A 22812-nucleotide genomic window follows, 5' to 3' on the forward strand; every position below is an offset into this window, starting at 1 on the left:
CTGATTATAACATAAGTGATCGGTCGGCGTATCTTTCCTCAACGGGTGGGTTGGATCAGGCGTTAACGGGGGCGATGCGGACAGGTTTTATTTCCTTAGCTTAATGAACATTCATGAACCAGTCTTGACTTTTACTCTCTTTGGCTCTTGTATCGACAACACACTGACATTGCATCAACGGCGTTGTTACATCAGTGTCTTTTCACTAGGGATTGACCAAGCTGCTTTTATCATCATCGAAGACAATGGCGAGCGCCTACAGCACGAAGGTCTTGTTTGTTCGCGCTTCGATAAACTACCGCACTTGAGGTASTCGAGCTCATCATTCAATATRAACTCACTGGGGCGGGCTTTTCCTTGCATGCCAGCGTGCATGGTCATATGCCTGCACTTTAATCGCACGTATCGTCTCGTCTTACACATGTGTTCATTATGTTACGATAGAAGACGACGGACGCAGTGTAAGCTGAATCGAGTGCAGTGAACAAAGACGGACTGAATTTGTACAAACGCTCACATTCAATCAAACCTCCAAAAATTGGCCCCGCAAGCAACGTGATCAAAGGTCAGAGAAACCGCGTTCAGCGTACAAGTGCTTGTCTGTAGTCTCAAGAACGGTGAGTTTTGCTCCCACTGCAACCTTGCCCTCGTTTTTGGGGATGGCCAACATTCCAAAGCACGGCTTCCACTTCGCAGCTCCGCCATGATCCACGCGCCTGAACTTCATCAGGGTATCCCACGGCTGCTTGGCGTGCTTTTCGGCGGTGTCGGGGTTGACGTTGGGAACTTGGCATCTCGCACAGCGCGCGACAACATCAAGATCAATCTTGTAAAGCGCTTCTTCATTGCGCAGCATGGTGGTGATTCGGATTCGCTTCCAGGTGTCCTCCTCCCACGGGTGATCCTCTCGACCGCGAATGATGATGTTGGGTCTGAAGCGTTCGATCGTGAGTGCATCTGTCGAGCCTTCCTCGTGACCAAGCCTGCGATTCAAATCTTTAATCGAGGCTTCACTGGCGATTTGTAGACTCATGACGTCGGCGAATTTGTGCGGAGTTGCGGATCCATAGAGTTCTTTCTTGCCATTCACAGCCACCATACGATCCGTTGGTCCTTTGTAAACCAATGCGACTTCCTTGTCGAAGAACTTGCAAAAGATTTGATTGATCTCTGCGCTGTACTCCCATGCATCCGTGTCGGCTTCCCAGATCTCAACGGTGCCCAGCGTGGTATTCTCCTTGAGCCACTTCTGTGAGGGAAATGCTGGGATTGCGATCTTGTCATCCGTTCCGCTGATACTGACTTCAAGCATCTGCTCGCCCTGCTCGTTTTCGATTATTTTGGTGTCAATCAGCGTCATTCTGGGATCGCTGCGAATTGTGAGAAACTTCCGATCCTTGCTTCCAATGAACATCCAGTTACGATCGAGCGAGAGGCCTGTTTTCATCAAACGAGTGGTGTCGACCTCCAACCCTCGACAGGACTTGATGGGATAGATTCGAAGAGAGACGACCTCATCAGGAGGAGGTATTGGAGGAGCATTCGAGTTGTGGACCACTCCGTCTCCAGGTTGCCAGTTGTTGACGTTTTCTTTCTGATGTTTGATAAAGAACATAATGAAGACGGTCACAAGACCGATGATTGCGGCCACTCCGAGCGGGTCAATGCCCCAGCCGCGCGCATTCATCAGACGAACATCCTTTACGGATGCATACAGATCGAAACCCATGGCTGCGAGAGGGATAGTCCGGGATGGCAGGGACCTTTCGGTGTTGCTGAAGATGAGCTCGAAGCTGAAGGTCGTGGAGAAGGCAATCAGGCTTATGTCACAGTTCGAGACCGTATTTTGTAATTGCGGAGCCAATGATTGGCTGGCTGGCTGGCTACTGGCTACTCCTTTGGGCAGAGGCAGGGGCAGGAGGCAGTTCGAGCGTAGCGAGACTTGACGGATTCCTGCTGAAGGTTGGGACGGAATACAGTTGTTCGGCTTCGGAACAGCCGCGCCCAAGGGAAGGATCTGGCGAAGAGAATCTCGGGAGACGTGATGATGAGGTGAGGTTGTCCCAAAGCTTGCTTGCTTGGCAGGCGAATGCGAATGCAGATTAGGTTCTATTCTAGCCGGAGAGTACGGTGCGCTTTTAGCGACAACTCTGCAACAATCTTTTTTTAGTAGAACTAAGGTACACTACTTACGCTACCTCGGAACATAACCGYTCCGAGAGGTTAGYGGTGATTTTTAGTTATTATACGGGCGCTTCCGATATAGCCTCTTTATCTAATATGTAGATATAGTCCTAATCGATAGATTAATCGTAGAAGTAAAGTTGTCTAAAGCCTATATCTATAACTATATATTAGGCACTCCCTTTATATAGTAGATAGATTAAGAAGTAGATATACGCCCGTATAATGCGTTTACGACTATTAAAGTAGTACTATATAAATATCTATTAAAGGAACGAACAAAACTACTAAAAATAACTCCTCTTTAAACTTACGAAGTACTTACTATCTTTATTCTTATCGCAACCTTTTAGATTAATAACGCTTCGACCGATTACGCGTATAATTTATAGGTAGTTTACTCGTGTTCTTAGATAATTACGAAACCTTCGAGATCGTTCGCTTATAGCTTAAACCTCCTAGGGTAGGATATTATTACTCTACTTCCTCGGTTCCTAGCTCTCCYTTAATTTCTAGCTCTCCCTTAATCTATAATCGAGTAAGTAGCTATCTTTACGATTATATAGGCTAGAAACGTATAAATATCTTACTAAACGAAGGTAGCGACTCGTCGTTACTATTATCGGTAGCGTTATACTCTATAGTAGTATTAACCTGCTCTTTACTCTCCTATCGAATTTAGTATTAGACTTTATCTACTAACGTTTATACGGAAAGATAATATATATACTTCTAAGGTCGGCTCTACTTTAACTACTAGCTTTAACTTTACCTTAACTTCTTACTTTACCTTCTTCTTCTTCTTCTAAGAGCCCTTACTCTTTAGAGTAATAGTAGCTTTAGTAAGATTTGCGTTAACCTCGGCCTCGTATAATAGGTTATCCGTAGGCTACGATATAGAACGTCTCTTAAAGATAAGGAACACCTTATATTRCTTTCGAGATAGCTAGCCCTTTATATTAATATCGTTTAGGAAGATACGACTTAGCTTCCTATCTTTAAAGTCTATATCTAGAGGTTAAATAGGCCTATCTCGGTTATTATACGACTACGTAATGTATATATAGGTATTATCCGGATGTTCTATCTCCTTAGTAATATACGGTTTATTACCGAAGCTACGAATAGTAGCTACTATGTCTTTAATATTATAATCCGGTACCGCGATGTCCTTAGGCGTTCCTACATTCTATTAGCGATTAATTATACGGCGGTATAGACAAATATAATAATAGTATATAATATATATAGTATACTTAGAGAACCCCTTACCTTTCTTTAACCTGCTCTACTTTAGTATCTTATCTAGATTATCTAGGGTAATATAGTATCTCGTAATAATAATAGTAATAATAAATCTAACTTATACGGTTACTATTATAGAGATAGCCTTTATAATACTATCCTTCGACCGTTAGCTAGGGGGTAGATTACCTATATAGTACTTATACTTCGGTAGATTTATTACCGCTTCCTTTTCGATCTTAATCTATCGTATATAGGTTGCCTTTATACTAGTAAGCTACGCTTTATCTAGGAGGCTCCTACTAATATATCCGTTAAGAACCTCGTCGTCTAATATCTCGCTTTTATTAGAGTTAATAATAATTAGTATAGTGCTTAAGGATAGCGTATTCGTCCGTAGCGGTATTAGTATCGCCCGTATAATCGGTTTATTCGAAGGTGCCGGCGGTATTAGGTTATAATTGCCGTAGAAGTAACATTTCTTATTATCTAATATATACTTTATATAGTCGAATTAGGGCCGAGTAGGGTATATACGCTTCTATACTTTCTTTACTTACTTCTTAGAACCTATCGGTATAAAGCGGACTCGTAGATATAGCATCGTATACGTTCGTATAAAGGAAGGAATATCGTCTATAGGAAGGGGGTTAGAGGAGGATTTTAGTAAAGGGGTAACCCTTTATTACTTTATAGATATAACTACGTAAAGATAGGGGATAGAGCGTACGCTACTTAATAAGTATTATATAGATATATAGGCGCATAAATTTATTATATAGTTATTATAGAGTTCTTATAGAGATTGTAGCTAGGGCCGCTAATACTAGTAGGGATAGAAGCATATTAGCTATATATCCCCGGTGTATATAGTCCTATTAGAGCATTAGAACGCAACGTAATCCTATTATACCGATAATCTATTTCGACTTATCCGACTAATAATTAACCTCCGATATATCGCTATTACTACTTTCCGAGTTATCCTCTTTTAAAAGCTCTCTATTAATTAAACCCTCTAGTACCTCCTAAAGCTCTTTACGCGAGCGGTTATTATCGCACTAATCGCGAAACGCCTATATAATGTCTTCCGAGTCGACCTAAAATCCTTCCTACTTCCTACCGCCGCGGGGAATTAATATCTTATATAGTATATCCTTAGGAACYTTACGTAGCTCTTCTACGAGGTTCTCGTATACGATCTAGTACTATAGCTTTTATACGCTTAGTATAAACTTATACGAGCTTAGTCGACCGAGCGGAAAGCCCTTTATCTTTAGAATACTTAAGCAGAGCTTAAGTATCTCCTATAGAATATACTCCTTAGAATCTGTATATATTAGCAAATAATTTAAGATCTATTATATGCGTTCGCTAGTATAAACGTACCCTACTTTACGTAAGCTTCTATAAGACTATTAAAGTAGGCCTTATCGATTAGATACCTAATACTTAGCCTTCCCTCCTTCTCTACCTAGTTATAGCGATAGCTTAGTATACTACCCCTTACGTGCGGTCTATTAGATTGTCTTCGTACGGGGTGCTTGTTCTATATATATACGAACGAGGCTAGTTCTTTCTATATAATAGGTATATAGATATACTTTATAATAATGCGGTTAGCCTTCTTTGCTTTATAAAACTACCCCTTCTTCTTTAATATTGCAAAGAAGCCCTATAATATTAAGATTAATTAGCCTAACCCGTATAATTAGATTCGGATATAACGGGAGCGTTGCTAAAGCATATATAGATAATATGCTCTATGTACTTATATACTATGCCTTAAACCTTCCTCGTATAAGCTAGCCCTACTATGCCTCGATACGGACATTAGTAGTGCTTGTTCTAAACATAAAGTAGCGGCGAAAGCGTACTTTACGCCTACGAATAATCCTTACGTGTTAGTATTAAGCCTACGCTATAAGGAGTGTCTCTTTACCCTTATCTGTCCGAATAATACGAGGTACTCTCGTAAGCTTTTTATAAGCTTTCGCAAAGTTAGATAGCATAGATACTATTATACGGGCAGAGGGTCTAAGATAGGTATATAGAATAAACCGTGTGTCTGCATTAATAGTAGCATAGATCTAAAAGCTATAGTCCTTAAGTTTATAGTATGCATCTATACTCTAGACTATATTAGGGCTAGGCGTAATATACTTCCTACGKCRACGTATAAACTTCGTAGCCCTATTATACGRGCTAGCGGGATAGACCTCGCGGGCTATCTCGTATAGTCGCTTCCTACGATGTAGTAGCATATTAGTAAACCCCTTTCTACCTTATAGATATATATCGTATAAATATACTAACCTACTAAGCGCAAGCCGCGTACGATCGGTTATACGGAAGTGTGTTTATAGTAATGTTGTTCTATATACTCTAAGGTTTAAGCGATTAATCTCCTTCTTTATAATCTTTTTATATTCCTCTTAACGCTTAAGGAACTCTCCTTCTCTTAGTCGTTTCTTAATACCTATACTCCGCCGAAGCCGTATAAAGGTATAGTACTTAATCGTAAATCCCTCCTCGTTTAATTTGTTTACGATATACGTATCTAGTAGAGCTTCGAGGTAGAAGAGTTCGGCTATTCGGATACGAAGGAGGGGATTATCGTAAAGACTATTCTTTAATAACTATCGGGGTTCGCTACCGTTCTCTACGACAATTATACGGATAGTCCGTTCGGAGGTATATAGCTATTATAAATAGAGGAAGGTTTAAATATCGGTAATATTCGTATTATTATTCTAGAGTTTAATAACTTTTAGATAAAGATTAGGGGGGATAGAAGGGGAGCGGCCTATTATATAGAATGTGCGTATAATAGGGTAGAGGGTAGACGGGAAAGGAATTAGCGTAGTAAGAGGTTATAAACCTTAGCGAAAACTTTGCTAAAAACTATAGGATTAGGGTTAGGGTAGTATATTTCTTTAATATAGAGCGATAGTAATATAAATCGTAGGATATTTATAGGGACAAATTATACGAACGTATAAAGTAAGGAGGAGTTATATTTTAGGTATAGAAGCAAGTAATTATAAAATAGAAAATATATTTTAAAAGTAGTTTTTAAGTGCTATAATTAAGGCCCTCGTAACCTATTAGAAACTCCTAACGCTTAAAGCCGCTAGTATAAAGAACTTAAAAGAGATTCCCTCCTCCCTTAGATACCCTTAACGCCCTAATTACCTCTTTAAAAACTACCCTCTACTCTAATTAAGCCCTATTACTAGTACTCTACTATCCTTATTCTCTAGCGACTACTAGTACGCCTAGACCTCGTTACCTACGATATACTACGCTTCGGCCGTACCTAATTGTTAAATCCTTACTTCGTTTTTATAACGTAGGGTATGTTCTAAGGTACTATCTGTTCTTTCGAAGTAAAGGTAAAGGGTTTAATAGTATAGGTAAATACAATTAATTAAGTTAAGCACGAAGCTCTTACCTATTAAGAAAGAGCGTCGTCTATATAGTTGTTCCTCCTAGTGCTAAGTCTAATTACTCTAATTATTTTAATCCGTTCTAATCCTAATCGCTTAGAGTAGCTACTAAGCGCTTAGTTCCTAGAGCTTCTTTTGCTTAGTTTCGCTAAAATAAGTAGCTATAGTTCCCTACGGGTTAATCCGTAATACTATCCCCCTTCTAGTCTAGCTTCGTCCCGAAGCTTATATAGTTAACTAACATCCTATCTTTCCGTTATTAGGCAAGATGTCTTCCTCTTCTCGATAAACCCTCTCCCGTAAAGCACTAGCTATCGACATTGCCCGTACTAGAATTAAAATAGCTCTATATTACTACTATCGTAATGCTCGCGTAGGAGCCTCCGTTAAACGACCGAAATATATCGTCTTAGCCCGCTCCGGTCGATGCTCTAAGTATATACGAAAAGGCTATACTAATTATAACGTAACGCTCTCTATGCCGGAGTAGACGAAGTTCCGCGATACTCGCGACCGCCTTTAGCGGGAGCTAGAGGAGGCCGAAGAGGCCGAGGTAGAACTTCTCTATAAGTAGGCGGAGCTCTATTAAAAGCTTATCTAATATAAATCGAAGAAAATCCGGATCCGTAAATAGCTCCGTCTAGCCGCGACTCGTACCGATAGTACGGCGGCGAAGGAGCTAGAGGAGCTAGAGAAGTTAGAGGTATACGAGGAAACGCTTCCTAGTGTCGAGACTAATAAACCTCTAGCCCCCTCTAATACTTAGCTTATATCTCCTACCGAGTAGGAGGCGCTTTCCGACCCTTCTACCGACTAGTCCTATCCTAATTTTTCCTCCCTATTTCCTTAGGTGTCTTCTAGTAGTTAACCTCTTTTTGTTATCCGAATTAGCGAGCTAAGAGGCCGCGGTTCGCTAATTTCCTGCACTAAGATCTACTAGGTAGATTTCGAGAGGAAGCTCTCGCATTCTTAGTACGTTTCCTTACGCGACAAGAAATTAAATTCCTTGCGTCTAACTTTGTTCCTATCCTTATAGTTACTCGTAATATGTCCTTAGTTACTATATGCATAATAAGTAGGGTTCTATCCCGCCTTCTTATATCGACTACCTCGCTCTATTATATCGAGCTCTATCGGTCTTAGTCTATAGGGATCGTCGCTTCTAGCCTTAAAGTTCCCTCTTCCGCCTCTTACGGGTCTCTAAAATCTAGGCTAYACGAATCGGTCGTRCCGTAGCTCCTAGAGTCTCTCGTCGATTTCCTTTACTAACTTAATTATTRCTCTAAGCGTAGTTAGGCTAGAGTTTCGGGATAGTTCTAATTTAACTATGTCCTTAAGTCCGAGGTAGAACTAGGAACGAAGAGCTACATCGTTCTATTCGAGATCGGCCGTATATYCTTAGAACTCTAAGGCGTATAGCGATATAGAGGTAGTTTRTCGGAGTTAGCGGATRTAGCGATCGGCGTACACTTCCTTATTTAGTATCCCGTATAGATTATTAAGTTTTGTCTTAAACTCCTCGTAGTCGTAGAAGATTTTTCTAGTTTCCGTCTTAGGTGTTTTATCCTCGTCCTAGTTGTTAAGCTAGTCCTTAAGATAGGGTCTAAATCCTCGAGCGGCTTTTCCTCTTAGGAAGGATACGGCGTATAAGACCTTACTAGCCTCGCTATTAAACTAGTAGGTGTTAAAGTAGAGGTAGAGCTAAACCTACAGCTAAAAGGCCTCTAATTGTCCTAGTATACCGTCGAACGTCTCCGGCGTCGATACCTTTAGTCCCCTAGTTACCTCCGGTATGCTTATCGAGCTTACTAGGGTTGTCGTTCGTTTTCCGCTTCCTATTATAATCGACATTACTTCGAGATGTCTAGTAAGTCTAGTAGATAATTAGCGTATTAAACTTCCGGCTTAATCTCTTATAGACATGTATAGTAGGCCCTTAGGTAGTGCTTAAAGTTGTTAAATCCTTGCTTCGTTTTTATAACGTAGGGTATATTCTAAGGTACTATCTGTTCTTTCGAAGTAAAGGTAAAGGGTTTAATAGTATAGGTAAATACAATTAATTAAGTTAAGCACGAAGCTCTTACCTATTAAGAAAGAGCGTCGTCTATATAGTTGTTCCTCCTAGTGCTAAGTCTAATTACTCTAATTATTTTAATCCGTTCTAATCCTAATCGCTTAGAGTAGCTACTAAGCGCTTAGTTCCTAGAGCTTCTTTTACTTAGTTTCGCTAAAATAAGTAGCTATAGTTCCCTACGGGTTAATTCGTAACACTAATCTCTATCCTAGCGATTAAGTAAGTCCCTACGGTCGTAGCTATAAGCCTAATTATAAAACTTATAGTTACTATAAATATTATAGAAGTTCTTCTTCTAGATTATATAGCTCTATTCCCGTTAGTATCGCATACCTTTATACGGGTAGGAAATATACCTAGAAGTTCTTATCGCTATTCTAATACCGCTCGTACCGCTTATCCGTTCCTATTTCTTCTCTATTACTATTTACTACTATCTCGTCGGGGTATACCGTTCTACTACGATATTATTAGCCGGTATACTTCGACAATTCTCTAATAGGATTATATAGACCGGCTCTAAATTAATAAAGCGTTAACGTAGAAGTAACGGTTATAGATTTTAATAGCTAGATCGAATATTAGATCTTAAGTTAGGAAGCGACGGCTAGCCTTTAACTCTATTAGCTCCTTCTACTCCTTATTAATAGTAAATCCTACTTACTCGAGCTATTATACGGGTTAGAACTACTCTTAGAATATTAAATTCCTAGCTTCTACTCTATCTACCCTTATATCGATAATTCTTCTTCCTTTAATAGGACCTCTATCGATTAAAAGTAGGTTAAAGGCCGGTCTAGTAGTTATCCTCGCGGTCGTTAAGGTAGTAGGTGTTTATATAGAGAAGTAGGAGGAGGGAGGAGGATATAGGTAGGTAGTAAAGGGGTAGTATAGTAGTAGGAGTAGTAGGTATTAATATTAGTGTTTAGGTGTTAATAAGAGTCGCTAAAAGAGTAGCAGGTATTTATCCTACTACTCTTTTAGAGATCTTACTTACTTATATAAAGAGTTAGAAGGCTGCCTACGTGCCTGCCTTATTACGCTTTTACTTTTATTATGCCTTACTCTTTAGTACCTCTCCTTTATATGCATTTAGATAAGAGTCGCTTAAAGAGTAGCAGGTATTTATCCTGCTGCTCTTTTAAAGATCTAAATTACCTATATAAAGAGTTAGAAGGCTTCCTACGGGCCTACCTTATTATACCTTTACTTTTATTATGCCTTATTCTTTATTACCTCTCCTTTATATATATTTAGATACTAATATATAAAAATATATAAGATCGGGGTCTATTATACCGAATAGCTTAGGAATAATAAAAGTAGCTAGTATAATAGTCCGCGAGTAGAGTAGAGTAGGTAATACGATATATAATTTAATAAAAAGAGTAGAAAAGGATAAGATTACTACCTAAGTACGAAAGGGTAAGATTGCTGCCTTAGAACTTAAGTAGGGAATCTAAAATATAGGTAATATACTAAATAGCTTAGGAATAATAAAAGTAGCTAATATAATAGTCCGCGAGTAGAATAGATAATAGAATATATAATTTAATAAAAAGAGTAGAAACTTTCCTATTTAGGAAGGAACTATAATATTACTATAATATTATACTAAGCTCCTATTACGAACTCGTAATAGCTAAAATCGAGATTATATAGAAGAAAGAAGAGCACTAATTCTCTATACCTTATTCCTTCCGACCCTAAGACTTACTCCGAGACCTACGAGACTACTTATCCTTTTCTAAACGTAGACCCTTTAACTAATTATCCGTAGCTATGCTCGTAGTTATTCCGCGCTTAGGTCGCTAGTATATATTCTCTAGTCTGCTATTATACGCCTTTAGCCTCTTCTAATAGGCTCTCTCGCTAGCTATCCTATCGCTATACTAGTAGGTACTCTTAGTTCCCCGCTAGATATAGTTGCTATAGGCTAAGTTTAAATATCTATACTAGATTATATAGCGCTGTTCTCGTTAGCGTCGAATACCTTTATATARGTAGGAAATATACTAGAAATAGCCCTAGGCCTTTAATTATATTACTATCGTAGTCCTTCCGCTCCTTATAATCTCCGTAATACTCCTCCTTAGTTAATATTATTCTACTACGATATTATTAGCTATTATACTTTAATAATTCTCTAATAGGATTATATAGACCGGCTCGTAACTAAAAAGGCGTCGACGTAGTTCGGACGGTCTCGGATATTATCGATCCTATTAGTAAAGCTATTATAGATCTCGACGTGCTTAGTAGTAGACTTAGCTATTATCTCCCTCTACTCGTAGTTAAGGGAGAATCCTATTTTCTTAAGCTATTATACGGGTTAGCGCTACTCTTAAAGTATTAAATTCCTAGCTTATAYTCTTATAAAGTTCTACTTAAAATATCCGTATTCGCTATTATTATCCGGATCCTTAGGGAAAGTTCTAGCCCTCTAGTATTTCGTAGTATCGATATAACCTAGCTATAAGTATAGCTACTTAGGCTTCTTTACCTTCTTAGGCTTTTATACGGATAATATAGAGGAGAGAGAAGGATATAGGTAAGTAGTAAAGGGGTAGTATAGTAGTAGGAGTAGTAGGTATTAATATTAGTATTTAGGTATTAATAAGAGTTGCTAAAAGAGTAGTAGGTCTTTATCCTACTGCTCTTTTAGAGATCTTACTTACTTATATAAAGAGTTATATAGCTGCCCGCGTAATACTATTATACCTTTACTTTATCCTTACTATTATTACTTAGGTATCGTAGACGTAAATAAAATTACTTTAAAGAAGGAAAGCGAGGATATTGTACGCGTACATTAAATTACGCTACTTATTACTTATTATACGGAATACACCTTTAATTACCGAGGTTCTAATACCCTATAATGCTAGCGTCGCACTATCGCCTAAAAGGATTGTTGCAGRGTTGTTCTTAAAAACGCGCCGTAGGAGAGGGGTGAAGAGCGGAGTTGACGGGACGGAAGACGGGGAGTCTTGGGCACAACCTCGAGTCTTCCACCATTGCCAGAACTTCCCTTTCTCCTCTCCCCATACCTCCATCGATAGACTATTATTAGTCTCTCCCGGTATCATGACGGGAATGGTCGTAGGTGATTATGATGAGCAACACGTGCGGTATTCCCAGAACAAGAGCACTCCAAAACCATGCTCAGTTTGCCGAAGATAACCCAACTCAACCCTCAATTCGAAAATCCACTTCTTGTTTGAACATTTCTTTCGTCTTTCATCCTCTCACTTCAGTCTTCAGAATGCCGGACAAAGACGCAGCGACTCCCAGAGTCTTCATCCTTCGCCATGGCGAGACTGAGTGGAGCAAGTCCGGGCAGTACACCGGGAAAACTGACATTGCTCTTACACCGCACGGCGAGGAACAAGTAAAGGGGACCGGGCAAATGGTACATTAAGCCCCATATAGAACTTATCAAAGACGTTGCTAATAAGTCCTGCCCTTTGCTTTCAGGTATACGGTAGTGGCAAGCTCATCGATCCATCAAAAGTGGCGAAAGTTTATCTCTCCCCCCGCAAGCGAGCCATCAAGACGTACGAATTGCTCTCTGGCAAGACGGACGGGTACGAAATCACAGAAAGCCTCGCGGAGTGGGACTATGGGTATGCCAATGTGACATGACAGACGAGGTTGGTTCTAACCAGATACAGCGAGTACGAAGGTATCAAGACAGATGAAATTCGAGCGAAGCGAAAGTCGCATGGTCTCGACAGTGACAAGCCATGGGACATCTGGCGAGATGGTTGTGAAGGGGGAGAGTGCGTTGCAAATCCCAGGTGCCCACTACCTACCGAACTTTGCTAACGCGCAGAAAAAGATCTCCCCAGCAAGTCACGGATCGTAWCGACAACCTCATTGCTGAGATTCGAGACTTCCAAAAGCTCCACATGAAAGACAGTGAGCCCAAAGACGTGATTTTGGTCGCTCATGGCCACTTGACTAGAGCTTTTGCGAAACGCTGGTTGGGGTATGAGATGTCATTTCCCCTGAGTCTGATGATGGAGCCAGGAGGGGTCGGAGTGTTGAGCTACCAGCATCATAATATTGATGAGCCGGCTCTGTTGCTTGGCATTGGCTTTCCGCTTCAGCAGTGAGTCAATCCCTCAACATAAGACGATATATGCACAAGAATCGACAATACAGATAGATCAATTTCGCGGCTTTTGGGTGAAAGATTGGTGCGGCAGCGAGTGACAGAACGATTTCCATTGCGCCAAACATTATCTCCACTGATCATGACTTCGTGATAGTTTATGATACAACTCGCAGGATTCAAATGAAGACGCTCCACGCCGTCAGACCCAGTAAGCCGTACACACCACCAAATAAGGGCGTCACACTCGGCGATGTGCCTTTTTTGGGCCTCTCGTGCTCTTCGGGCTCGCTTGACGGTGCGGCGTCACTTTGGGATGCAGTCGTGGCAATCGATTCGGTGTTGTAGATTGTGGTGCTCGGCATCTGTGCAGGAAAAAGGGTCTCTGACACCGTACTGACGGCCTTGCCATCCGCCCCCAGCATCTCAATTTCGAGCATTGTCGCGTGGGATGACAGCGACAACATGTAGGCACGGTTGTTGATGGTGACCATCTCAGCCCCACCGGGCGTCAGAGTATGCCCATCGATGATGTATGTAGCTCCGTTATTGATTGCAATGAAAGTTTCGCCGGCAATCGTCAGAATAGGAGCGTTGGTAGGCRTCACGCCGTATGCCCCACTAATGCTCGAAGTTGTGGTCACTCCTGCGTGCACGGAGAGTATCGCAGTACCCTCTGCAAGAAGCGATATAGTCTCCAGACCATCGGCACCCGAGATCGTGATCTTGCCGTCTGGGGTGAGCGTTCGACCATCGATTATGTATGTAGCTCCCCGGCCTACCTCATAGTTCTGGGCAGAGTAGAGTTCGCCATCGACGGTCAAGATAGGTGCCCCACCAGGAGCGGCGCCAATCAGTCCGATTGCAGAGGTCACGGTATAGTCCTTCGCAGTGCGGATCATTTTGTTTGCGGCCAGGTTCAGTGAGATGGTTTCCACTCCTTGCGAGCCACTGACGGTAATGACTCCGCCAGGTGTGAGAGTCTGCCCAGAGATTATGTATGAAGACTCCCCATTTGGCGCGTAAGCCTCCCCATCGAGACGGAGAACAGGAGGCGCGGTAATGGTGGCATAGTTATTCTGCTTTGAGCCGCCGGGACCAACAGGCTGCTCAAGCCCATTCACTACAACACTCGAGCCATCGGCCGCGAGTGAGATAGTTGTGCCTGAAGCGACAATTCGGCCTCCTCGAGTGAGAAGTTGCGAACCAATGTTGTAGGTAGAGTCCAAATTTGGTCGGTAAACCGTCCCACCGAATGTAAGATGCGGCGCAGGAGTTATCATCGGAGGAGACAAGTCTTGCGTCTTTCCGTTGATCACTACCCTACTGGCGCTTTGACCCAACTCCATCGTTGACYCAAAGGCAACTGCAGTACCTCCAGGTGTAAGGAACGTTCCAGCTATGTTGAATTGAGTAGCAGCATTTGCTGTCCACGTCTTGGACCTCAGAGTGATGAGGGGAATGTTGGCAACAATTCCCGGGTTGACGGTCGGAGCGAGGTGAATGGTCGAAGGCCCAACCACTACCGCAGTTGCATCTGCTGCAATTGAGATGCGAGTGCCATCGATGTTGACAGCTCCTCCTCCAGGCAGAATAGTTTGATCGCCAATGACGAGCGCCAGTCCATCGGGTCCGTTTAACGCAGCGAAGGGCAGTGGAGATGATCCGAAAGTCAGCACGTTTGTGTTTACTGCATGATTCGGGCCACCGCTATCTTCACGACCCCCATCCTCCGCACTTAGGCCAATAGCTGAGGCGATTACATCTCCAATAGTCTCGGGAACTGCTCCCGAAGCAGAGTTACTTGCTTGTGCCGCCTTGATGGCGGCAGAGAGCACACGTCCAATGTTACCATTGCCGGCATGTCCTGGATTTTGGAACCCACTCCCGCTCCCACCTTGGAGTTGCTTCGGGGTTGGGAAGCCGTTCTTGACAGCGGTGGCTGTCACGGGTACGCCATTGAACAATGCTGTTATTACAGCTTGCGGCGCATTCGGATTCATGGGCATCGCTAGTGTGAGATCTTGACCTTCTAGATGCGCCGTGAAAGGCACAACGACTGGTATCGCTTTTGTGGTAACTGCAGCCTTTGGTGAAGTCGGGGTTGCTCTTGTTGGCACAGCAAGAAAGCTTTGCGACGACTCGATGTGCACCGCCAAGGGGGACCAGATGACACCCGTTTCGGTGGGCGTCTCTCTGACCGTGGAGAGAGACGGAGGCAGAGTGGCCTCTGGTGTTTCGAGCTCTGCTGCTGTCTGTTCCACCATGGCGAACATTCTCTGCGCGGCCAGCATCTTGTGAACGACAACAACCACTGTCGGCTCTGCCACGAATGATCCAGCCGTAGCATTCAGCTGGCCGACGATGTTGAGGACATCAGGATGAACATCGCCAGCTATCGCAGCAAAGCTTCCATTGACATCACCGCCAGTGTATTCGAAGCTTCCCGGCGTTGACATGGTATGCACTTGAGTAGTCTCCGCACAGCCCACCCTGCCATCACCGTAGAGGAATGGCCGTTTGCTCACCAAGTCGTACTGACTGAAATGTACGAAAGGGGTAYCTGCAGCATATGTGCTACTACCATTTGCGTTGGCGACGGTAATCGCAGCTGGGGTTGGCGATGTTACGACATTGGGGATAGCACCGCGAGATGTCGTAGCATTGATCGGCAAATAGGCGGTTTGCTCGACCGTGGTCGTGGCTGCAGCAACAGGAGTCGGTGTATCAACGCATGAGTACTGTAGCATGGTTGCATTGGCGTTCGGATTGAAGGCCGTGGACGATGTGCATGATGGCTTTGCTACCGCAGATGTGACATCGAAGGACTCTGTTGCTGGGAGCAGTGTCCATGCCGTCGAGGAATCATTCGAATCTACTTGAATGAGAAAGGTGGAGTCGATTTGCGTATATGTCGTCTCTGTGTACCACCAATCGAGTGAAGCGCCCACAATGTTGACGGTGGTGCCCTGACAGGTTCCATTTGCGGAGGGTCGTGGTCGGCCAGATGGCAGCAGCGATCTGGGTGGCGGCGATGCTAATGGGACAGATCCGTATGGAACGTATTTCGTAGTGGCCAAATCAGTGGATGAAGGCGCTGTCGAGGAACCAGACCGGTCGCTGGGTGAAGACGTCATTGAGCCATGGTGAAGCTCGCTGTGCAGGGTATGGCTCTTGGGACCTCGTGTCTCGTTACGTTTGGCATGTGAAGACTGACCATTGAAGGATCCTTGAAGTAGATCCGAGGCGGCAGTCGCGCCTAGTAGGGCCACTAGCGTGAAGATCCCTCTGGGCATGGTGAAGGGATATTAGCTCTTCGTGGAAGCGAGTGAATAAGAACTAGAATTGGAAAGCCATAGGAGATTCCTAGTGCACGATCATTGATGCATGGAAGAAAGAGAGTGTAGATCAGCTAGGGTGGTGAGACGGCGAGGCGAGAGCGAACAGGGGCAGCGAAGGCGGCATTAATGCGAGAACTTGCTGAACCAAGCAAATGAGACCGCGTGAGGGCAGGCGCTGCAATTCAGGTATCCACGGACAGACGAACGTTTGTGGGCTTAATCTGGCCCAGCTAGCAAGCCATTATGCAGGAGCGCTCGAGTCGCTTCGCGGGATTGAATCGCTTCTCCGAGAAAGTGGCTAGCAAAACATGAGCGACACTGTTCCCACACCCACGGCGCGGGCACGGCAGCAAGTGTGTCGTCAGTTCGCATGCCTGGTCGCGAAGATGCACCTCTTGACAGCTCGTAACTTAGCGGTGTAACGATCGGGTGCCCGCGATAATGGGATGAACAGTTGCTGTGGGTGGCGACACGGCGTTTCGGCGGTTCCAAAGCAGCACATGCACCTGCGTGGGCGAGATCACGGCTCCTCGCACCAGGATCATGGCAGGATCTATGGATATTATTTCTACAGGGCCAACTCCTCCCACAGCGGCGTGATGGGTCGACGACGATGAGAGACAGACACACCAGGCGGCCTGCATCGACGCCGTGCAGGGTGCATCATTCTAGCCGGAAGCGGCATGTGTGGACTCATCGTTGTGCAACCGTCCTTGCATTCTCGTGAGCCTGGAAGAAAGTCCGACGTCGCGAGCCACCAGGAGTATTGCTGAGGCCGCTGTGTTGATATTTCCAAGAGACGACGATATAACGGCGCATCACCACGGAGCCCCTTGACTCACGCGGCGAAACAGCGATCGGCCGGCAAAGACTGGTACTACCAGCTAAGCTGATACTTGGTTGAGGAGGTTGAAGCAACTGTGCATGGCGACTTGAAAATAGAACAATCAGTGTGGAACGAATCGATGGAATGCAGCTATTGCTGTGTGGGTGGTGTAGAAGGGACGAGGTAACGAGAGGTTTACCAACTCAACTACCTACTCAAACCGTACCTTACTATTCTAGACTAGCCGTTCAAGATTACTCACCTGCGGCCTCAGGTGCTTTCCTCTCTCAGCATTCCTAATCAGGACTAGTGGACCACACTTTCGGTGCATCCCAGTGCACTCCTCCGCCTTGGGCGGACATCCTTGCGCTCGGCAGAACCACGGGCGCACGATGATCGCAGGGGCGGAGGTGTTCTGCCGGGTGATGAGGGTCAACGGCGAGAGAGCAACGGCCGTTCTCCTCTACCGTGTGTACCGCGTTGCCAATGTTGTGTTTGTGTGAGGCCACTCCGCGAGGCCGTCTGCCTATGCCACCACCACCTCCTCCTCCTCCGCCGTCGTCTCGAGGCTAGGATGGCCTGCTACACTATGGGATCCTTCCTCCGACATATGCTAGAGCTCCCCAGCGCTCTCGTCCTTGCCGCATACATTGCAGCTGGTGTGGTGGAGGGCAGCCGGCTCGAAGCACGCAGCAACGACAACACCAACAATACCAGATCTGCTCCCTCCCCGATTTCCATCAGTCCGGCCCAGAACTTCGATGGAATTGACGGCGCGTGGTCTTCCTTCACCTTGCGTGTCGGCACGCCCGAGCAAAACGTCAGGGTATTCGCGTCAACAGCGGCTTATCAAACATGGGTTGTTCTCCCCCAGGGCTGTCAGGCTGCTGCCAACCCAGACCTATGTGCCGACTCGCGCGGCTGGATCTTCGACTCCAACGCCTCATCGACCTTTGACCGGGTGGGAATCTACGATCTCTGGATAGAGAAGAATCTCGGATACACGGGTAACGCAGTGTACGGGTATGACACGGTGGGTTTGGGGGGACAAGGCGAAGGAGGACCTACGCTGTTGAACACAACTGTTGGCACGTTTGCGGTCGAGTCCTTTTATCTGGGTGTGCTCGGCGTCAACCCCAAACCGACGAACTTCACCGACTTCAGTACGCAATCACCCAGCTACATGACTTTATTAAAGGAGCAGGAGTTCATTCCCAGCGTATCCTTTGGCTACAACGCAGGTGCAAGCTATCGGGAAACGGGCGTACTSGCGTCGCTCACCCTAGGAGGATAYGATTCTTCCAAGGTTGTTGAAAACAACATCACCTGGACCCTGGCGGTGGACAACGATCGCGACATTGTGGTCGCTCTCCAGTCTATCAGCACGCCCTCGGCTGTGGAATCATCGCCTGTTGCAACGAGACTACTTCCAAAGCCAATATATGTGTATGTCGATAGCACGATACCGCACATATGGCTACCAATCGAAGCGTGCGAACAGTTCGAGACGGAATTTGGCCTTGTGTATGATGACGAATCCAATTTGTATCTGGTGAATACCACTTTGCACGACACCCTCGTCGAACGGGATGCAAACGTCACCTTCTCCTTGGGCGAATCTCTGTCTGGTGGTCCGACGGTGCAGATAACCCTGCCATATGCTGCATTCGACCTGCAGGCAAAACMGCCCTATCAGGGACTGACCAGCAGCTCTCTATATTTCCCCTTGCAGCGCGCGCAAAACGACACTCAGTATACCCTAGGACGAACCTTCCTCCAGGAAGCATATCTATCGGTCAATTGGGAGACTGCCAAATTCAATGTCTCGCAGGTTTCATGGGACGCAGCGGCGGATGAGAATCTCGTGGCGATGCTACCTATCAGCGATGGCTCGAATGACTCCAACTTCAAATCTCATCTTGCCGACGGAATCCCACCTGGCAGTATGTCTACCGGCGCTATAGCAGGAGCAGTAGTAGCTGGGGTTCTAGCCGCTGCAATCATCGGCGCCGCGGTATTTTGGTGGTGTCTCCGACGTAAGAAGCGTGAAGGGCAGATTCAAATGCACGACGACGAGCAATCGGAGACTAGGAGAAGCTCTCTCGCGAGACTGAGTGGTCTGGGTGGGTTTGGAAAGCAACCCGCGGTATTCCCCAAAGCCGAGCTGGACGGCTCTCCAACCGTACAAAAGGGGCTGCTCTCTACCCAGGGATCGATGATTTCAAGACACTCGTCACCGGTCAGAGGCAATATGACTGAACTCTACGGTGTATCTTCACCTATCTCACCTTCAGCCGGACATGGGACGTACTCGAGTTCGCATAGTGGTGCACTCTTCTCGCCCATCTCTGCCTTTGCGCCAAGCGAGGCTGATAGTAGAGAACTACAGATATACGAGATGCCTGGTGATATGCCCATGATTGGAGAAAAGGATGGTAAAACATTGAGCGAGAAGGAAGCCATCGCACACCGAGAGAAGGTCTACAACGGCGTGGAACCTCCTGCACCGGATTCAGCAATTGACAATGAAGATTGCTTCAGGGAACACCGACAGATCTTTCGTCCCGAGGACGTGGTGGAAATGCACGTGCCCTTGGAGCCTCAAGATAGGACGCTGCGCAAAGCCTTCTCGTTCGAGTTGGACGACAGCGACCGAGGGACATGGCTGTAAATTTGATAATGGAAGGTTTGTGTGACAACCAAGGCGTTCACGGATAGACTGCCCCGAGAGCGGTAAGGTATGACTTAATAACATACCTAACTGACGTAGTTACGAAATCTACCACATCGAACTTCTGGCCGTGAGGATGGATATTCCAGATGGAGCAGACAAGGTATATTCGGTGTCATTGCAACAGGTTCCGCCATGCCGGTGGATATTATGACACCATGGAGCAGAAAGTCTTTCCACATTTTCATCGAGATGCAGTGGTCGTCACTTACACGTCATGACATCACGATGATTATTTCGACCGACCTCGAGCGGTACATGGGGCATCTATAGTAAGTGCATGTACTCGCTCTCTTTCTCTTATTCACATTCAATCTCTAGACATCCCCATCGAATCAATCTCATCGACCTCTATCGTCATATTCCGAATTTTGCCACAAACAAGTCCCGCCAATACAGACACTTCAAATCTTTAAACATGTCTGCCGAATACCAGGGCCAGGATCCATTGGAGATTGCCAAGCAAGCCGAGCGTGACTTGAACACACAACAGGCGAAGGGCAATGCAGCGAGTAGCGTGAGCGATAGTGGTATGGCTTTGCTTCCTTTCTGACAAAACGAACTCTACTTCAGTCAAACTAACGAATATTCAGCCGGCGAGTCCGGCGTCAACGAGGGCGTCACAGCCAAGTTCCCTGGATCATCGGTGACTGTCGGATCTGCTGCATCGGGTGCTGGGGACAACCGTGAGATTCCTCTTGAAGAGGGTGGCTCTATCAACAAAGTCACTGGACAGTAGGTTCTTGATCACTGTTTTTGGTTCATTGTGGACGATCTTTGCTGACCATGTGTATTTACAGACCAACTAAGGCTCGTGATTTCGAAGGTGTTGGTGATTTGGAGGACAAGGYGCGTATTGCTGCCGACAGGCGAGGAGGCGATGATGATGTGCGAGCGGAGAATGAGAAGTCTGCTTAGGGTTACTCATGTTAGTAAAAGTACTAAGTGGTCAGCAGCCATTCTACAAATGATATGATAATTCAAGTTTCAACATTCCTCTTTTTTGCGTGTTATCCGGGAAGTGGTATGGTTTACCGGATGGACTGATCGTTTGGTACTCTATCAGGTGCGGTATGATACAGAGGACATCGACTACTATGAAAATCCGTCCATGAGACCAAGGATCTATGATGGCTTTGCTCGAAGCGCGGGTGTCTGCCATACCAGTCTCTTTTGTAAGGGTTAGGGTTAGGGTAGTCGGATTGATCGGTCTGGCTCTTGGCTTAAACGGAACGACGTTGAGATTGCTGACAGCAGCGATGAAAAGATGAATGGTTCCTTATGGCGCAGTGCGAGGTTAATGTGGGCAAAGAGTTTGAACCGTTGGCGGGGCGATGCCTCTGAGATCAAAACTGGTYCGATGGCCAGCGAGCACTGAGTGCTTGCGGCAAGTTTTCCACCCACGTTGCCAGATWTGAGCATCGTAGATGTCAAAAATGCCAGCAGGGTTCAATAGCGGTCTGCAGCGGTCTGCAGCATAAGTGGTTCTATACGACATCCTTCCAGTTCCGAGTAGATAACCCACAACATCGAGGTCCTCTGTTCCCCTTCGTTTCCCAGCCCCGCAACTGGTGACACAACACTCCAAGTCCTCTTTGGGCCGAGATGTCACAACTTAAGTCATGGATACGGTTTGTCTCGGGCTGCTTGATGGAATCGGAGTGTGRACCAGGGGCCGAGTCCAGGTTGAATGGCCTGCTCCACGATCAGAGGCTCGTCACGTCTCCACTTTCAAGAAGAGTCGTATCAATCTCAACGTCGGGATCAATATTTTTGGATGCGGAAATGGAAAGTGCAAGATTCGATACGAATCAGATAACATTCAAACCTCCCTCGTGCTCCTAAAGCCAATATTTCCTTCCTCTTTCAAGCCCCATTTATTGACCTCCTGTCCCGTCAATACTCGTCGCTGCAGGTGGACCTCGACTGTTCTCCGTCCCTTGCTCTTGTCTTGAAACCCATCATCGTCGTAATCAAAGTATAACGCCCACTTTCCCTCCTCTTCTTCCACTGCAACGAATCCTTCGAACTTGTTGAAGATGACCATGCTGTCCTCATTATCCTCTGTCGTCCAGTCAAAGTCTCCAACATGATGCATGATACTCCCACTTCTCGAAGCATACTTGACCTCATATGTGTCCTTGTTGATGTATATCCAGTTTAACATTGGTGGATCGACGCTGATCGTGCTCACCAACCCTCTCGTATAGCTCCTCTGATCATCCGGGTAGGCAACGTAGAATCCCGTGAAAGGATGAGCGCCTGGAGTCCCATCTTTCCCTTCGAGCGGAAGATTTGTTGCGGGATTCTTGACATCTACCCAGACTTTGTCATGATGCAGCGTTATAATCGAATTGTGGAGGGCAGAATATTTAGGAGAGCGCAGTTCGGGGTCAAGTAACACGTCGAGGTGGAATTTGAGCATGCGAGTTTGGTTGCTTGCATCGGCATTTTGCTTGTGTTGTTCGCTGACGCCCTGGGCCACCCCGGTCGTGACCGAAATTCCGACGGGCATCACGATCGCCAGGGAGAGGGCGAGTCCGACGATTGCGTCTACCATGATCGCTGTGTGCTTCTTTTGCGTCTTTGCTGAGAGTCAAGTAGAAGAACGGAAGAGGAAGAGGAACTGAGAAATATGGAAACCGAGCACCCACTGAGTGCTTTCTGGGAATAGGAAAGTCTGACGGATTTCGCTGTTGCGTTGATCAAACCTGCTGTGTGGAACATCGGATCTCGCATATGATCCTTGTCGCCGTCGTCATACCACATGTGTAAGGCACTACATGTACCTTACATGTATTCTTGGAGGCAACTTGTGCTTGTGTTTGTGCTGCCGTTCAAACGC

General features: G+C 45.4%; 6 protein-coding genes; 3 read left to right on the forward strand and 3 right to left on the reverse strand.

Annotated features, from left to right (window-relative positions):
- Nucleotides 1-559: 559 nt before the first annotated feature.
- On the reverse strand, nucleotides 560-1729 carry RCC_03165 (related to MOSC domain-containing protein 2, mitochondrial precursor; the record flags this gene model as incomplete). The annotated part of the gene is made up of 1 exon (XM_023768456.1): nucleotides 560-1729. The coding sequence occupies one exon, from the start codon at nucleotides 1727-1729 to the stop codon at nucleotides 560-562; it is 1170 nt and encodes a 389-aa protein (XP_023624224.1).
- A 10488-nt stretch (nucleotides 1730-12217) lies between these two features.
- RCC_03166 (probable phosphoglycerate mutase) lies at nucleotides 12218-13070 on the forward strand (the record flags this gene model as incomplete). XM_023768457.1 has 4 exons in its annotated part: nucleotides 12218-12364; nucleotides 12430-12578; nucleotides 12627-12734; nucleotides 12788-13070. 4 exons carry the CDS (start codon nucleotides 12218-12220, stop codon nucleotides 13068-13070), a joined length of 687 nt encoding a protein of 228 aa, XP_023624225.1.
- A 178-nt stretch (nucleotides 13071-13248) lies between these two features.
- RCC_03167 (uncharacterized protein) lies at nucleotides 13249-16365 on the reverse strand (the record flags this gene model as incomplete). Its single annotated transcript, XM_023768458.1, has 1 exon — nucleotides 13249-16365. The coding sequence occupies one exon, from the start codon at nucleotides 16363-16365 to the stop codon at nucleotides 13249-13251; it is 3117 nt and encodes a 1038-aa protein (XP_023624226.1).
- Nucleotides 16366-17810: 1445 nt separating this feature from the next.
- RCC_03168 (uncharacterized protein) lies at nucleotides 17811-19907 on the forward strand (the record flags this gene model as incomplete). The annotated part of the gene is made up of 1 exon (XM_023768459.1): nucleotides 17811-19907. The coding sequence occupies one exon, from the start codon at nucleotides 17811-17813 to the stop codon at nucleotides 19905-19907; it is 2097 nt and encodes a 698-aa protein (XP_023624227.1).
- A 478-nt stretch (nucleotides 19908-20385) lies between these two features.
- On the forward strand, nucleotides 20386-20885 carry RCC_03169 (uncharacterized protein; the record flags this gene model as incomplete). XM_023768460.1 has 3 exons in its annotated part: nucleotides 20386-20497; nucleotides 20561-20702; nucleotides 20768-20885. 3 exons carry the CDS (start codon nucleotides 20386-20388, stop codon nucleotides 20883-20885), a joined length of 372 nt encoding a protein of 123 aa, XP_023624228.1.
- A 904-nt stretch (nucleotides 20886-21789) lies between these two features.
- On the reverse strand, nucleotides 21790-22527 carry RCC_03170 (uncharacterized protein; the record flags this gene model as incomplete). Its single annotated transcript, XM_023768461.1, has 1 exon — nucleotides 21790-22527. One exon carries the CDS (start codon nucleotides 22525-22527, stop codon nucleotides 21790-21792), a length of 738 nt encoding a protein of 245 aa, XP_023624229.1.
- Nucleotides 22528-22812: the final 285 nt, after the last annotated feature.

Source organism: Ramularia collo-cygni (genome assembly GCF_900074925.1).
Source record: "Ramularia collo-cygni strain URUG2 genome assembly, contig: RCC_scaffold04, whole genome shotgun sequence".
NCBI lineage: Eukaryota > Fungi > Ascomycota > Dothideomycetes > Mycosphaerellales > Mycosphaerellaceae > Ramularia > Ramularia collo-cygni.